The 18207-nt window shown below is 33.1% G+C and overlaps 2 protein-coding genes and 2 non-coding genes across 4 annotated transcripts; 1 reads left to right on the forward strand and 3 right to left on the reverse strand.

Moving 5' to 3' along the window:
* Positions 1-141: 141 nt before the first annotated feature.
* LOC140435273 (H/ACA ribonucleoprotein complex subunit 3-like) lies at positions 142-558 on the reverse strand. Its single transcript, XM_072524093.1, has 2 exons — positions 422-558; positions 142-364 (listed from the first exon to the last, which is right to left on the reverse strand). The coding sequence occupies exons 1-2, from the start codon at positions 473-475 to the stop codon at positions 224-226; spliced, it is 195 nt and encodes a 64-aa protein (XP_072380194.1). The 5' UTR covers positions 476-558; the 3' UTR covers positions 142-223.
* Positions 559-968: 410 nt separating this feature from the next.
* TRNAL-CAA (transfer RNA leucine (anticodon CAA)) lies at positions 969-1085 on the reverse strand. Its single transcript has 2 exons — positions 1048-1085; positions 969-1013 (listed from the first exon to the last, which is right to left on the reverse strand). It is a non-coding gene; the product is annotated as a tRNA-Leu (tRNA).
* Positions 1086-1554: 469 nt separating this feature from the next.
* TRNAL-CAA (transfer RNA leucine (anticodon CAA)) lies at positions 1555-1671 on the forward strand. Its single transcript has 2 exons — positions 1555-1592; positions 1627-1671. It is a non-coding gene; the product is annotated as a tRNA-Leu (tRNA).
* A 118-nt stretch (positions 1672-1789) lies between these two features.
* LOC140433587 (uncharacterized) lies at positions 1790-18062 on the reverse strand. The gene is made up of 6 exons (XM_072521568.1): positions 17863-18062; positions 15929-16244; positions 12082-12418; positions 6970-7293; positions 2588-2838; positions 1790-2026 (listed from the first exon to the last, which is right to left on the reverse strand). Exons 2-6 carry the CDS (start codon positions 16208-16210, stop codon positions 1805-1807), a joined length of 1416 nt encoding a protein of 471 aa, XP_072377669.1. The 5' UTR covers positions 16211-16244; positions 17863-18062; the 3' UTR covers positions 1790-1804.
* Positions 18063-18207: the final 145 nt, after the last annotated feature.

Below are 18207 nucleotides of genomic sequence, written 5' to 3' on the forward strand. Positions count from 1 at the left end.
AGTAAAAATAATAAAATCTAAATTAGGAAGAACCACTGGTCAAATATAGCATAAATATATTTGGACAACTCCAAACACCTCTGCTTATCACAGATGGAACTAAGTACAATAATATAATTGCTGCAAGCCAAAATAATTAAATACCTTTCTGATTTCTATATAATTCTATTCAATCTATAAAAATAAATTATAACCAATAAATGCTTAAAATACAAGATAAATCTTAATATACTGGAGCAGGTTGTTGTGTTGGTAGCAGATTATGTCTACTCTTCATTATTATTCTTTGCTTGGAATAACTATCCTCAGGAGAAAACCTAGCAGGGTGAGCAGACAATGTGGGCTTTCCTGATGGATCTGTTTTCTAAAACGAGGAAATACCTTATTAAAATTGAGAAAGGAGAGTAAACAAATACTTTACCTTTAATGTGTAAACACGGGTTCCATCTTCGTTTAAGTAGTACATTAAATACATGTTTTTAAAAGATTGATTTGATTGTTCTTACAGTGAAAATACAAAATAATACAACACGTGTGTGACATGTGACATAAACAATTACAGATTAAGAAGTTAGGTGTTAGGTTACGGTTTACGGTTCTCTTCTTCTTGTTTTTCAAACACGGGCGTAGATTGCTGTGCTCGCAATTTTTGAGATTCAGGAGACGATAAAATAAAAATACAAAGTGTATACCGTTGAGAAAATGTAATTTAAAAATGAAATCACTAAAAACCTCTTTAAAATGAAAATTAACACCAAGATTTAGCATTCATTCATTCTAGTAATTCCGTTTTTTTTGTTGTTGGTTAGCCACAACTGTTGTAGGTACCTAAAATTTAATTGGTTGATTAATAATACATTATAATAGCTTGTTTTTTTATCGAAAGTTTTTTAAAAATAATAAAAGCTTAAAATTTAAGATTTTAGTATTATTATATAGAATAGTTTTATAGAAAAAATAAAAAAGTATGTCAGAAGTGGGATTCGAACCCACGCCCACAGAGTGGACCAGAACGCTCGCACACCCGCTAAAGCGGGCAAGGTATACCTTGAGTCTGGCGCCTTAGACCGCTCGGCCATCCTGACATGTGAAGTTAGTTTCCGAAGAGTGAATTTCCGTCTGTTTACAGTGCAGGCGTCTATTGATTATTAGAAAGACAAAAAATATATTAATTATTTATATATTCGAACAGAAAGTGCAGCTTCTATATTGTTAAATAGAAAGGAATAATATATTACAAACCTATATAATTTTACTCACTGCAATAATTTCGCCGCAGTTAAATTAAAACATTAAAAATAATGTGTTGAGGATTAAACAACTTAGTTTTGGTTAATGGTATATAGTCAATCACTATGAACCTTCCCTTTAGTTATTAAGTAAAATAACTTATTTTAAAAATGGATTTTTGATATATTTTTTATTTTAATTGTTGTATTTCGGGTATATTTTCCGCATAAGATAAAAATGAAATATAATAATAATAAAACCTATTTTAAGCATTCAAAATCAATCAAAATCTGGTCGTGTTCAACTAGAAACATTTGACAGTATGTCAGGATGGCCGAGCGGTCTAAGGCGCCAGACTCAAGGTATACCTTGCCCGCTTTAGCGGGTGTGCGAGCGTTCTGGTCCACTCTGTGGGCGTGGGTTCGAATCCCACTTCTGACATTAATTTTTGATTTAATAAATTATTTTTTTTATAATATTTGTTTGATTATTAACCGGAACAATGAAAACAATGAAATAAAAAACTTTATGAATAAATAATAATATATTGTCTATTTTTTTAAATATGTATCTGCTAATATGCTCTACAAACATCACTCATTTCACTGAAAACATCTTCATCCTCACTTTCTTCTTCTAGGCCATCGAGATCTTCTGGATCAACTTCTGACATACACTCATTACGGTTCCTCCTTAAATACTTCCTTATGACGACATGTTGTTCTGGTGTTATATCTGTCATTCGCGTGTCCATCCATTCCAAAGTTGTGTTATGTTCTAGATATTCAATCAGCATCTAAAAAATTACGAAAGTGAGAATAAATAATGTTTTGTTATAACACCAAGTGATTAATAATTGTTTTTTCATGTTTATCCAAGTAAACATTTGGGTAAATATCTATTTATATATTATATCCTATTCCTTCAACAAGAGATCCTTCTTGTTGTTGTTTTTTACCCATCTGTCTACGAGATTCATATAAGTACCCATTTGTTTCATTTTTTTGTAGTTGCCCCTATATAATCCCATAGTTTCATTCACTTATTCACGACCCAGCTACTCCAAATAAACCCTGAGTGCCGTTCGCATAAGTTTCGTTTATTTTGCTTGCCCTATCTCCACCCCAGTAACTTCTGTCCCAATTTTTAACCCCCTATAATTATATAGGGGGTTCAGAGAAGAAGAAGAGGAAAGGGAAGCAAATGTAGCGAAAGAGAGAAGCGCAAGGGATACGTGAAGAGGGAAAATATTTACAGGCACAAAATATGGAAGGGGATGGAAAGTAAGTCGAAAGTAGTAGAAAAATGGAAATGAGTAAATAGTATTATATTTTTTAATTAAATGTGAAATTATCACCTCTCCGCCTTCTTTTCCAAACCAATTGCTGCTGACGTCCAACACTTTAAGCGTATCATTCCATTTTAACATCTTGCTAAGTTTATCCGGTGTTTCACAACCAAATTGGCATGTACTCAATGACAGCTCTTTCGGAACAGCACATCTCACTAGCGCTCTCAAGATGCCCATCACTCCCTCATGCTTTAAAGGATTTAGTGTTAGGATTAAAGTTTCTAAAGGTGGGCATGAATTTTGACAGAGAGCGAAACCTGAAAAGAGATGGATACAGTTATAATATCATCTACAGTATAAATTTAAAACAATATATATCCAAAATGGATTTATAAAGTTTCAGAACGTTTTGAGTCCTATCGGACCCTCACATTTTAATAAATTTATACCATTTTCCCTTCATAGCAAGTTTTTAAAAAATATGGACTGAGATTTTCCCTTTTAAGTTTTAAACAAAAAAAAGGCCAGTGGTGTGGAATCTTATAATTTGGGAGACAAATTTTAATTACAACAAATAGTATTATTACTAAAGTATAATTTCACTATTTGAGAGAGTGAGTCATCGTTTAAAGACCCAGAAATGCGGAAAGCCGTTTGGAAATCCAGTGACGTACACTTACTTTTATTTTAACGTTAATTATATTTTATTTTTCAAATATTAATGTTCGAAATAGGCCACAATATATTTATTTACAAGTTTTTACTGACGTTTCGATCTCTATATCCAAAGACCGCTTTCAAAGATATAAATGATAGTAATATTTTTTTTATTTGTTTATTATTATATATTTTTATAATCCTATATTGTTTATTTTCTTTTTTTTCTATCTTTAAAGACAGAATAGAGATCGAAACGTCAATGTATTAAACATGTAAATAGATATATTGTGGCTTATGTCCAACCTTCTCCCTAAAAATACAGAATGCCACAAACAAGCAGCTATAGAAAAATAAATATATCTGTCATTTGTATGTTTGAAAACGGTCTCTTTATAGAGATCGAAACGTCCGTAAATTAAACATTTGAATAAATATATTGTGGCTTATTCCCAACATTATTTCTAAAAATACAGAACGACAAGCGAAAAGCCATAGAAAATAAATAGTACTATCATTTGTATAATTGAAACCGGTCTCTGGATATAGAGATCGAAACGTCAATAAATAAACATATGAATAAATATTTTATGGCTCATTCCCTACATTCCCCTAAAAATACCGAATGCCACAAACAAAAAGCTATAAAAAAGAATTAATTTTGCAGAAAGTTTACTGATACCAACCGGCTGTCGCGGAAGTTACGCTAAAACGTCTTTTGACGTGACCCGTCCTTAAAGAGTTACACAATGAAATTTTTTTAAAACAAATTTTAAGACAGTTTCCACACCACCCCAGAGGTATGTCTTGTGGCGCGATACTTTTTTTAAATGGGTAATCGCCAAGAGCCATATTGTCTTATTAAATAAAATGAACAAAACACTTAAACAGTATAAAACAAAACAAAATAAAATCCTATAAAACAAAATAAAATTCTATAAAAACAAAATAAAAATAATATAAATAATATAAATAATGTGTTTAAACACAAACACTATACACACTTACTATGTTCTTCTCGTTTTTTTTTTGTTTTTGGTTTTTTTATGCTGATGTTCTTATTAAACTATTAGAAAATATTATTCGCTGTCTAAACCTGAAGATGCAGTGCTGCTATCGCTGTCATTATCTTCACCACCTGGTGTAATTATAAATGGCTCTAGTAAAACTTTGATATGAGTGTCAAGTTCCCACATACGATGTTCTTCTTTAATTATGTGGCCTATACATTTAGCCCATTTCTCTGGAGTTACATGGAGGATTGCTTGAATCAAAAGTTTCTTAATTTTGTTTAATTTGAACGTTTTGTTATTGCGTGCTACTTCTCCTTCCACTTGCTCCCAGATAAGTTCAATGGGATTAAGTTCGCAATGATAAGGTGGTAGACGCAGAACTTTGACACCATAATCTTTTGCAGTTTTGCACAGACCCAGAATACAATTTTGGTAAGATTCTCTTAAACCAGCGCTCAAATACTTCAGAAGTCATTTCTTTATGATAATCACCTGTTTTTTTCGACTCAAATTGAAGCAAACCATCATCAAGGAACCCTGTATCACTTTCTATATGGGTGATGATTAAACGCCGTCCCTTTCCTGATGGAGCTTTTAATCCTGTAGACCAGCCTTCTATAAATGCTTCGCGTTTACTTTTTACATTTAAACCTTGCCAAACTTTTCCAACTGTATGACCTTCGTTAATCCAGGTTTCATCCAAATAATATATTTTGCATCCAGTGCTGCGAATTTTTCGTATTTCTTCTAAATATTTTCTTCTCCACAGAATAATTTCATTTTTTTCTAATAGCATACTTTTTCTGTTGCGTTTTACGTATCGAAAGTTCATTTCGTGCATGGTCCTGATTAAGACTCTACGAGATATCTTGGGTAAAGAGTCATCATTTTCGAGCTCTTGAGAAATTTTTTTCAGTGTTGGAATTTCACTCCGAAAATAAAATGAATGAATTTTTCGACGTATAATATTCCTTGTCTCGTCATCGAAAACAATGCTTTTCCTACCTCTAGTTTTACCTTTTTCTTGCTTTTTATTTTCCGATGTATTTTTAAGTACACGATAAATACAGCTAACGGATACTTTTGTTAAACTGCTACAAATGTCGACCGCTTGGCTAACGTTTAATGCCATTTTTCTGCCAACAATTCCTTCATAAACGTTTCGTATCATTACCTTCTCTTCGGACGTTAACATTTTCCGTCTCTTTTGCGGCTTTTCATTCTTGGAATCAACATCAGAATTTTGCTGTCTTCTCTTGAACAACTCGGTTTTTCGTCCATTGTATTTCAATAATCTGGATATATACTATATATACATAAATTTCAAAGAATATAACTAAATATTTACTATAAAACGACAAAATATAACACTCTTATTATCTATAACACGTTTTATCACTACTACAATACAGTATTGATAAAACAGTATTGACAACAATAAGTTTACAAACTTATCACATAAAATATACTCACAAAAACACATGCACTATTTACCCATAGAAACACCAATGTTTTCTTCGTTCATTTCTTGGGCAAAAAATAATAAAAACTAGTTTTACTGCATATCTGGATCCGAATTGTAAAACCGAGTTCCCTCGCTAATTCCAACATTGCCAAACGATTGAAAAATAATGTTTTAAAATATCGATTTTTATTTTATAAATTTAAATACGTAACGAAACGGAACATATAAATAAAATTTATTTTATTACAATTTTGTGCTTAATTTTTACTATTGAAAAAATCATGTTTTTTGGTATTTTTATGACGGTAATAATCGCTGCGTGGAAGAATACAGGTTATGTATGACCATAATTACTACTTGTGAACAAGATTTGGCTACACTGTTCGACAACTTCTGGTCAAGTCTACTATAGAGAAGCACAAATAAATATACTACTTTATATATTCTGTAATTTCTTATGAGGAAACGCAAATTGCAATCGAGAAAACAGGCAGTTTTCGAGGGCCGCTGTGTACATTTAAATTTGAGGATATTCCGCGTTTAAACTATGATATCACTCTTCTGAATTGAGGGTTTCTACAATATATATATTATATATTGTGAAAAACACAGATGATTTACATCAATCTCTACCAATTTAATATAAATAAATTCTAAAATTATTGTTAGGGATTTATAAGTAGTCAGTTGTACTGTTACGACATGTCAATGTCATTAATGACATATATGCGGAGTCAGGGGGAAAAACAATCATAGTCTACTTTTTGAGATGGCGAAGTTTTCTAGTGATGAACACATATTACTTTCGGATTGCATGAAGTAAAAGGGAAAACATTTACAGTCCTTTTATTACAAATGTTAAATGAAACGGTATACTGGGGAAGAACCATCATAGTCCGCGCGCTGCGATGGAATAACCGTCAGGGTCCGAAGGCGCCCTCTCTCTGTCGCAACATGTCGGGTCAGGTGCAGCATTTCTGTAATTCTCTTTCTTAGTTTAGTGACTTCGTTGGTGTGTTTTAGTTTGCCAGTTTTCTACAAGGCAGAACGTTCATGGTCCATGCCTGCACACTAAATTTTTTGTATGATGTTTCGCAAATAAAATATTTTTTTGTTTTTCTTGATTTTTTCTCTGTAAACATGTCAACGTACCACTGAAAAATTTTACCGATTTATACGGTTGAGTTAAAACAATTCGTTTTAATTTGAAACATTAAATTTCGATTCCCATGAAAACTGTTTTTGTGGACTCAGCTTGTTTTTCCCCCTGACTCCATATATAAGGGATTTAAAAGAAAATATTGCATACTTACCGATTCCTTCAGCTCCAATTTGTCCAATCAAATTATTTGTCAAAACCAATTTCCTCAATAATTGATGATTCATCAGAAATTTTGCGATGCACAGAGCGCCTTGATCGCCAATTTTGCAGTTCGACAAATCTAGTTCTACTATAGTTTTGTTTTTAATAAGGTTTTGCATGAGGGCTTGGCAATGCCTGTCTTCGATATTGCTTCTGTGAATTCGCAGTATTTTTAAGTTCTTCAAATCAAGAATGGCTTTGCCGAGACGTTGGCAGTCCAAGACTGTTATTTTAAACATGTTCCAGTTGAAGTCTTCTTTGACATCGTTCATACCTTGAATAATACAGTATTTTTATAGGTTTACATTAAAAATGAACTTACTGTGAATGAGGATCCATATTAGATAATTTACTGGAATTCACAAGGCATACAATTTTATACTGTGAGTGGCAATAACAATGTCCCCCTTTAAAATAGTCATGTGTGAACTTAAAAAATAAAATTATTATCGAAAATGCTCAATATGGTGATTTATGGAGCAAAGGGGTTTTACAAAAGATCAATAAAATCGATAAACGCTTCGTGAAAACAAAATTGACGATGGGCAAAAAGCAACATGTATAAAGCTGTTGGACTTGGTGACTTGGTACGCTGGAGTATCTCCCAAAAATTTTCGTATACATCTAGACGTTAAGAGTAGTACAGCTTTCTGCCTTGTAGAGACGTTCATTCAGACCTAACTTTTTTATGTTTTTTAGGAGGTTCTTCGGAATGACTCCAGTAGTAGAGAGAATAATAGGTATTGTCTGGGTACTTTCCATGCTCCACTTTCTTCTTATTTAAATTTCCAGATCCCTGTAATTGGCGATCTTTTCGTTCTGTTCACCACGAAGATTATTGTTGTTGGGTATCGCCACATCAATTAATGTTGTTTGTCTCTTTAATTCATTAACTAGTATGTCTATACTGTACTATATGTTTTGGTCTGTCAGCACAGTGCGGTTCCAGTATAGCTTGTAGTTGTCATTCTCAAGTATACTTTCAGGAACGTATTGATTATATGGGAGATGGTTTGTTTGGAGAAGTCCCAGTTGGATGGCTATATCTTGATGAAGGATCTTTCCTTCTGAGTCGTACCGTTCCTTATATCCAGTTGCACCAAATGCCTGACATCCCCGGTAAGATGTTGTATGGTTTCTTGAGCTTGAGGGTCTTTGACGATATATTTCAGATAATTTTTGGTTGGTATAACCTGATCCTGAATGGCGAGTAATGAACCTTCTGTTTCAGGAAACATCTTTTCTGATGTCAGCCAATAGTTCGACGCTATATTGTCGACATGGTCTTGACTGAGCTTATTGGGATGTTGCCCGTGCAGAGGTTTACCCATCCAGGTGCGCATTTTTTCGTCCTTGGTAAGATGGTTTATGCGCATTTCTGGTTCCCTCAGTTTGATCGGTGTCGTATCATCTACTGCACAAATCGCGCGATGTAGAGTAGATGCCTCAGCCTGCTCCTGAAAATAAGTTCTTAAATTAGTAATTTGTTTCGCTAGTTGCTCACTTATATTCATAAGTCCTCGTTCTCCTAAATATAGTAGTAATGTCGTTTTTTCAACTGCACTTTGAGAATGGTGTTTTTGGGCCTTTGTGAGGTGTGTTCGTACTTTTCGCTGAAGATTTTCTATATCCGTTTTTGTCTACTTAACAATACCAAATTAGTAGATAAGCTCTGAACATGCGTAGGTGTTTAGTTCCTTGAACAAATTTTTACTGTTAAGGTGTGAACGAAGCAGCTGTTTTACCCTTCGTATAAACACAGTAGTTATCTCAGTTTTAATTTGCTTATGATAAATCTTCCGTGCTTGCTTTATTCCGAGGTATTTATACACATCATTCTCACCCATGGCCTCGATGTTCTGGACGTTTTGCATATCGAATCCGCCAAGCTGAACCTTTCCTTTGAATATATTTAATAAACGGCACTTGTCAAGACCAAAGTGCATACTAATATCGTTAGAGACATTTTCTACTATTTTCAGCATCTGATCTAGGTGGCTTCGAGTGGAAGCCAATAGTTTTAAATCATCCATATACAGTAGATGATTAAGCTTTGCCACAACAGTAGTGTTATTTTTGATGCTAAAACCTGTGTCAGTTATCATGGACTTTATATATTTTTAATATATCTATAAGCCATTCATGCGGCACTGAATCAAACGCTTTCTTGTAGTCGATGAAAGCAGTAAAGAGATTCCTTTTTTTTGCTATATGCTTGGTAAGAAATGACAAGAGTCGATGATAAGTTGTTCTTTGCAGCCCATGGAACCCTTAGATGTATTTACCATGTTGGTAGATACTCCGGGCTACACAGGGTGTGACCAATTTATACAGAGTTGGAAGACAAGTAATTGGGCGATACTTGGTTGGATCTTGGGTGTTATTTTGATCTTTTGGTATTAAATAAGTAGTTCCCTGCGTTAGGAAAGATGGTATTTCCTGCGGATTAGAAATACTGTGATTAATTATTGCTGATAATAATAATTATTATTATTATTATTATTATTATTTTTATAGTTATTTTAAGTGGCTTAAAGTAGTAAAGTGAAAATATAAGACTACCAAAGAGATCATATCTAAATTTAAAAACATATTTTCATATCATGGAATTTATCAAACACTATTATGCTGTTAATATGCTTTTTGGTTCAACAGAATTAAAGGATTTTGCATTAAATTGGAATTTTCAATTAATAACTTCTAGCCCACATTATCCTCGCCACAATCATTATTAGAATACCGTTACCGTAGTACACCAATTCCGAGTTTAAATGCTAGCCCAAAAGAATAGATAACGAGCAGATTATTACTTACAAACCTTCCATCCTCTATGTTTAAGTTAGATTCTAAAATTCAAACTAATGTTAAGGAAAAACAACCTGATTTCATAAAATTCGGTTTGTACCATGGGCTAGAAACTTTCATAATTCATCATCATATAACGGGGGTCCTACGGCGATTGCCGCTTCCCGCATTTCAGCCTCCATCTTTTCCTATCTCTCCAATCTCCCTCTTCTAAGCCTCTAGATTGCATTGTTTTTGTAATTTCTCTTCTCCAGGAATTTGGTGGTCTTCCCCTTTTCCTTCTTTCTGGCGGAACATACATTAAGGCTTTCTTTGGCCACCGCTCCTCCTCCATTCTCATCACGTGACCATACCATTGTAATTGCCTTCCTTGTATTCTATCTGAAAGAGTATCTCTAATTCCTGTACGGTTTCGTATTTCCTCATTCCTGATTCTTTCCATTCTCGATACTCGACATGACCTTCTAAGGCCACCATTCGGCACCATATGTGGTAATTGGTTCTACAATTGCTCTGTATACGCGAAGTTTGGTATGCATCTTTATTTTATTAGACCACAGTAATGAATTCAGTATTCGGATGCATTTTTTCCCTTGGGTTATGCGGTTTTGTACATCTATCTTAACTCTGCCATCTGCTGATATGATGCTTCCTAGATATTTATACTGGTTGCAGCCTTTTATGACTGCGTTTTCAAGCCTCAGATCTGTGGTATTTCCTCCAATTTTTAAATATTCTGTTTTGCTTATGTTTACAGTAAGCCCCCATTTGGCATATTCCTCAAATAATTTTCGATTCATATATTTTATATCTTCCTCATCGGTTGCAACCACCACCTGATCATCTGCAAACAACAATGTATACAGAGTTTCTTGTCCCACTTCGATGCCCATAAATCTACATTTATTTCTCCAATTCCTCAATGCTTCTTGGACGTATATTTTAAAGAGTGTCGGTGACAAACAGCATCCTTGCTTTAGGCCTTTAGTGACTTTAAATTCATTTGAGGTTCTGGTTCCAATTTTTACACAACTAACTGCATTTTCGTACAATTTATATATCGCTCGGATATACGTCGAATCCAATCCGGACCTTTTGAGGACCTCAAACATTTTCTTTAACGGGACACTATCATATGCTTTCTCAAGGTCTATAAATACCAAATGGGTCTCTCTACTTCTTTCGACACGCTTTTCAATTATTTGTCGTAGGATAAATATATTATCAAGGCAGGATCTCCCGGTACGAAAGCCGCTTTGTTCTTCAATATCTTGTATCTGTCTTTCAACCCTCTTCTTTAATATTCTGCCGTACAACCGGCCCACAGAGCTCGTCACACTAATACTATCTATAATTGGAACAGTCTCTTTTATTCCTTTTCTTATATATGGAGCTTATATAAGATTTATTCCAATCTCTAGGAAGATTCCTAAAGATTGGAAACTTTCATAATTGAGTTTTCTAAATGCTAATTAAAAAACAACAGTTTGACTGTTATTATAAATAAATAACATAAATCAATGAAAGCGTCAGTATACTTCCTTTTGAAGTAAACAAGTGGATAAGTCCCTTATTTTGGTTCTTGAGCCTTTGAAAGATGTACACGCTCTACTAAATCCGCTTTAATAAAATAAATCAGCTAATAATAATCAAGTCCTTAAACAATTTCCTAATTACAGCAGTATATGTGTAATTGACGAATTTTAATTACTTTTAACTGACAAATAATAAAAACAAGTCAATTTAATTACATTCAAAAGACTGCGTTACAAGGTAATATTCGACTTCTACAAGATTTACGCCCAAATCGCAGAAACAAATTGAAATTTTATGTAATTCTATTCGGCATCCGTCCTCACAGACGACACGGAGATTGATTTTCAGTTGTATATGTAAAAGGAGGGCAAGAGACGAATTAACATTAATTTTCTGCTGTGGGTTGTCAAACATTATTATCAAAATATACATTTTTCGGAGATTTGTGAGTATGTTATACAAAGAGAATTTAATACCATTAACTCATAATCTTTATATATCTTATGAAATATGAAGAAAATAGCATATAAACAAAATTTGGCTTCATGAAAGGGTTAGTTATCGCACAGGCTTTATTTTCATAAAACTATTAATTATCTCCCAGAAGAAAATATTAAATAAAATACTATAATACATTCATCGATATTAATTTAAATTATACTGTCAAGTTAAATTAAATTAAATGTATTCTGTCAGTTTTAATAAGGCAAGATTACTTTACCAAACACTATATCAAACTCTTCGACAAGCGGCAGCTTGGGTGTTATAAAAATAAAATTAATGTGATCGATAGGCCACACATCTGGAATATCTTCTTTGTCGGCCGTTAAGGGAGGTTTCCAAAGCTTCAACTGTGTGACAAAAATTCTTTTTACATAAGGAGCACACAGCTCTAAGATTTCCATATCTTCTTCATCCGCGTATTGGGGTTCTGCATTCTCTATAAGTCGCTGGACTTCTCGTTCTATGTAGAGATGTTTCCAAGTCCACGGGTATGGTTTACGCCGAGTGATTATGCCAAAGTGGTCGTTGTATCGGCGCTTCCAGTAATATTCGTCCTTAAACAAATTAATAAAGGTAAAAAGGATAATAATTATAATTATCGATTACATTGGCGTAGTTACTATAAAGCAATTAAGAAACTATACAATTTTGAGTCTGTTCTAAATTCTCTGCTCATATTCAATAAAGTAAGCCGAATGATGTTGGGCGATAGGGGGTCTGATACAAAAGTGATACATTTTTCAGGAAATATACTCTAACATAAGAATGCAATCTTCGAAAAAATCTATTTTTAATAGTTATTATGAGTAAAGTAAAAATATTAACTGGGAAATTTTCAAAGTATTCATTCAAAATATGTACTCAATTTGTTTCAATGTGTACCACGGGTGTAACAGTTTGAAAAATAAGGTAGTACACAATAAAAAGTGTTTAAATTAAATACAAAAAATATTTATTATTTCTTCAAGTTATCGTACAATAAAATTGTTATACTCCAAACAAAATCTATGTATATTTGCAAGAAGGTCGTTTGTTTTCTGTATATATAGGTGCTGGCAATAACATAACAAATCAGATTTCAAACCCATATGAATATCAGAAACATCTGGAAGGTAAAATGAATTGGAAACTTTGGTACTTCTTCTCAAATATGAAATTTTAAATTCATGAGAGTTCGCAATTTCCAAAATTTTGGCTACATAATGGATGTTCTTCTCAAGTTTCACTAACACAAAAAATCTTTTAAAATTTCAGTTTTTTCAGCAATTGCGTAAGATTCCGAGTCATCCCTTTGTTCCTGTACCATAGGAGAACATAGTTCATTATCTGAAGAGTCTGCCAACTCTAAACTTCCGAAATCCGTTTCTGAATCACTTTCACCTGGCTTGGTAATTTTCTAGGAGGGTCCTTTTTACAGACTTTTATGCTTAAAACTTTACAAATATTTCGATCCACTTTCTTGACTGCTGCTGTTGTAGGGGTTTTCTTAACTTTCGTTTTATAAGAAAGGTCTTTCATTTCTGCTTAAAATGACACATTTCTTTGATTTCCATCTAAGATTTGATTTTTTTTCTGGGTGCGGCCTTAGAAAAACCCCGTATATAGAATGTGGTAATAAAAGGACTTCTTAATTTTAAGAGTTGTATTCGGTTCAGATTCTTGGGCTGTATTAGATGAAGTAGAAGCTATATTAGCTGAAGATGAAGATACAGATGCATTTTTTTCGTGATTGGTAGAATCTCTTAATACAACCATAGCTTTTGTCCGTCTTAGTTTTCAAAACTATCAAGGTTAAAATTATTATGCCATTAGCTTTTGCTTTTTCTGATATTTCCAGGAACATATGGGATTCGTGATTGTCATATATTAATAAACACGGGTTTTCTTTTCTAGCACCAGTGTTCTTAATAAAATGATCTAATACTTGCGTGAATGGTTCGGCGGTTATCCATCCACTTGGATTAGTTAGTCTTCATGTTCCTCTCGGAGCACCATTCAGCATAATCGTATTAAACATTTTACGAGGAAAACAATGACCGAAGGTAGAAATGTTCCATTTGCTCGAATTATTGCACCCCTAGTAGCGAGTAATCCTCTTTTGGTACTTGTGCACTCTTTCAACTATTTAACACCTTTTTGTGCTACAACTTTATGTGGTCGTTGGACAGTCGTAGTAGCTATTTCGTCTAAATTGTAGATGCGAATATCTTCAACAATTGATGGATATTTTTACGTATATTTGCTCCAAGATTAAGAAAAATCGGTCAACATTTGGTTTCATAAATGAAGTAAGCCTTGACAGCGAACATCCCTCTGGTCTTCTGAGGCTTAATGATGAATTTCTTTTTACAAATGCCCTTAACCAATCTTGGCTTGCACATTTGTTAGCCTTTCAAGATTCTGGCATAGTGATATTGTTTTTAGCAGCCATTTCATACGCCAATTCTCTGACTTTTAGAGTATTCAAACCAAAAGCCATTTTGCTACAGTTCTTGCATTTTGCTTCTCCAATGCATTATGGAGTATCTGTTACAGCGCTAGTGGCAATGTGGCGGCAAATTTGATTTAGTTAATAATATTGTTTTATTGTGTGCTATGTGTTAATGTGTACCACTCTCCCCTATATAGAATTTTGTGGAATTATAGTTATTTAAAACGTAATGTAGTTATTTAGAATTGCTTTTTTTTTCTATTTTTAAACCGACCCAAGTCCAGGACCCAGATGTAGAGTTCTGAATCTTGGTAAAAAGATTCCTTTTGTCAAAACTATTTCTTATTACTGTAAGTTCTAAACATCCTACTTGCTGCGCCATGTTTTATACTGTATATGTTTATAAGTCAAATAGTCGTATATACTTATATTAAACTTATATTTTATAATCTTTTACAATCTTCTCAAATATCTCAGAAAATCAGACACGTGTCAATCCATGAAAAGTTGTTCAACATATGCTGACTAGCCTGAAGTTAGCCATTTCATGTATATGTCACGCAGCCCCCTGCTACGCTATTATACAGCTATATGTATATTAAAAAGTTGCTGAGCGATGCAACAGTTAACGCGGCCGTTATTGTAAACAAAAGCTCAATTAGAATAGCTAGAGAGAAGTTTAAGCAGACGCTAAATATTTACCAAAAGCATTCCAGACCAGAAAATTATGTAAAAGCCAAGCTGCAACTTTTTTCTTACAAGGTTTTGGTGATGAAAGTAACATCATTGGCCTAATGAGAATTAAGGCAAGAATGATTCCATTCCAACTATTCGGACAAATTATATCCAATATTAGTTCTATGTCCAAATGGGTTCATATTTTGAGTTGATATTTGCTAAAGAAGACTCCTTTAACATTACATTAAGCTTTCCTTTTAGAAGAAATAGAGTGGAGAGTTTTTAATTATGAAAACTTCCTAAATTCAAACTTGGACTAATGAGACAGTACAATAAGCTGAACATTAAAAAGAATAGTGCACTAAATTTGCTAATTTTAATGGGTGATAATTATGACAAGCAAGATACTAAAATTGGGTGCTGTATTTTTTTAGATCTCGCTAGGAAAAATTATTAAACTTCTCTTAGGAAAGTTACTGAGTTTTATCCAGCTCACAGCATACAGGGTTTGGCACAAAGGTTTAACCAGCAAGTGCTAGAGACAAGTTGAGTCTAGCTTTAAATGAGAAAAAGATGATGAAGAAAAATAAGTTACGGTCTTTAAACGAAACTCGTGTACGATCAAACACAAATATTAAAAATGAAGTAGTAGAATAGTTGAACCATAAATACATTACAAATACCGGCATATCGACGAAATAAAACAAAGGCTCATAAATAGATGAAAAGACACCCAACATTTTAAGAGAGAATAGGTTTTATTGTATGCAAAAAGATACAATCATTGTAGAAAAAAAAACATGAAAGCAAAACATGGCAATAATAAACCACACAATTAAAGATAATTGTCGAAGAAGTATCTCAGTTAGAGTTCTAGAAAAAAAAAAACAATAAAAAAATATTATTATATCACTCTGAGATCAAATATAACAGTAGGTAATTTGTTTTAACTTACATCTATCAACGGTATCGCTATTTCAAGCTGAATATTCGTAGAAAGCAATTCCAAAAGATGATCTTTGTCCTCACACGGTAGCTCTAGAAAATAGGGCTTTTCCTCGAACCGATCCGCAATTCTCTTGACGCACAAATCTGCTAAGGTTGGTACATGATGTTCATTCCAGCTTAAATCCTCGGCTATAATTAATCGTTTATCTTCACCGACTAAATTTAAACATTCTGCAGGAGGTTTATGTAAGTCTACTATCAGCGGATCGACGGTGTGGGGGATTCGCATTTTTGATTAAATTTTGTAGTCTATTAACAAAAAGCTAAAAATTTGGTTCTATATAGTACAAGTGAATTTATGTTTAAAATATAATTTGTATTGTTCAATATCTCAATTTATTTTACCCAGTAGATAGAAAATTTATTTCTTCATAATATTTCATTAATTTCTATTAATTTCTCGTGAAAAGTCTACTAAAACTTTGAACATATGGCCCACCGAAAATTCATAAACCCCATATTTCACTACATTTCATTGCCAGTGCATATAATTCATCTTTGATCAAAAATTCTTTCCATTTTATTAAACTTGAACAATATTTTATCTCACCCTCAGACATTCTAGTAAGTTTCGATATCATCGCACTTTTTACAAACATCTCTGTAGAAGAAACTATGTACTCTGAAAACTGAACACAATATCCAACAACACCACTTATCTCTTATTAAACATTGCAAGTCAAAGGTGGCCCAATGAACCCCCTGTTTTCAGTAATTGATAATCTTCAAGGACGATTTCGAGACCCGCGAACTATCGTCATCAATACCCAAATCCACAATTTGACTACGATAATATAAGGACACATTCGAGATTTCACCCCAGCGCAAGCATATTTTGGTATCTTTTTAAACTCATCTGAATGGTATACCATCCTCTTATTGCGTTCGCGATGGGAACTGATTAGTTTTTATCGTCGTCCTCTTAAAGAAAAACCAATCCCAAGGTTTAATCCCAAAGACAATAAAGACCCAGGAATCGATGAAATCTAGTCGGAAATGTATAAAAAAGGTGGTGATCAATTTTTTGCAGCAATCCATAAACTAATAGTACTTATATGGCAGAATGAATTAGTACCAGAAGAGTGGCTAAAGGGAATACTATGTCCGTTACATAGAAAGGTTGACCAAATGGAGTGTAAGAACCTCTTTGTTAGCATCTACGTATAAAATCTTTGGCAATGTATTATTTGAAAAACTTTTACAAAGGATATTGTTGGTCAATATCAATGCGGATTTACTGCTTACACATCAAATTCAAGCACATAGGCAGATTCTAGAAAAGTCACTAGAATATAACATAGATACACACCATCTTTTCGTCGACTTAATGATGAGATGCAGATTATAAATACGATAATAGAAGACAGCAAGAACTGAACTGAAGACGGATTGGACATAAGAAACATAAAAAGCTAAATGAAATGGATACAAAACATCTTATGAGAATAGGAAGGGTAACAAAATGGAGCAGGATTGCAAAAATAAGAACTTTAGGCAAACATATGATGTAAAAAATCTTATAAGCAAAAATATGCGTCGAAAGTAATAGAAAAGAAAACTGTATGAACGTATAGTAAGAATGAATTACTGTAGAATGTCATAAGATACAGAAAAACCTTAACCACGAAGTACCATACTATGCACGCAAGCTGTGGAAGAATGCCTTGGTATCTTTTCAAACCCATCTGAATGGTTATAGCATCCTAGTATTCCGTTCACGATGGAGATGAAATAAATTACTGTAGAAGAACAAAATGTAGGAAAAGAAGAAATAACAAAGCAAATAAAAAGTTAAATAAAAGAAACAGAAAATCTCCTTAACAAAAATCCCAAAATCTGAAATTAGAACCATAAAGAAATTTTAGCGTAAATGTAAGTTACCTTATTGTAATTTTAAGACACTTCTAAATTTTGCTTTTAATTGTACAATCTGTACTGTCTTTAGCACTATATTTTTTACATTTCCACAAATTATCAAAGCCAAATTCCATGAATTATAAAAAAAACTTTTATTAACTAGTTAAGTAGTTTGATAGATATCAAATGTTGACAAACAAATACAAAAATTAATTTTTCTGTTTTTTTTTGTTGGTAAATTCTTACTAGTTGTCAAACATATGGACTGACAATAAAGATGACACTGACAAAACTATACGTCAACAAAGAGTAGTAGAAAATAAACAGATTACTATAATCTATGGAAAGTCGTGTATATCCTCATATTGT

The sequence above is a fragment of the Diabrotica undecimpunctata genome, chromosome 2 (assembly GCF_040954645.1).
Source record: "Diabrotica undecimpunctata isolate CICGRU chromosome 2, icDiaUnde3, whole genome shotgun sequence".
Classification (NCBI taxonomy): Eukaryota; Metazoa; Arthropoda; class Insecta; order Coleoptera; family Chrysomelidae; genus Diabrotica; species Diabrotica undecimpunctata.

Excerpts from the sequence above, each read along its gene's own strand:
- LOC140435273 (XM_072524093.1), bottom strand. The coding sequence starts at position 475 with ATGTATTTAATGTACTACTTAAACGAAGATGGAACCCGTGTTTACACA. Across the intron at positions 365-421 it reads CCCGTGTTTACACATTAAAG|AAAACAGATCCATCAGGAAA; the intron begins GTAAAGTATTTG and ends TCCTCGTTTTAG.
- LOC140433587 (XM_072521568.1), bottom strand. The coding sequence starts at position 16,210 with ATGCGAATCCCCCACACCGTCGATCCGCTGATAGTAGACTTACATAAA. Across the intron at positions 2,839-6,969 it reads AATTGGAGCTGAAGGAATCG|GTTTCGCTCTCTGTCAAAAT; the intron begins GTAAGTATGCAA and ends ATCTCTTTTCAG. Across the intron at positions 2,027-2,587 it reads TTGGAAAAGAAGGCGGAGAG|ATGCTGATTGAATATCTAGA; the intron begins GTGATAATTTCA and ends GTAATTTTTTAG.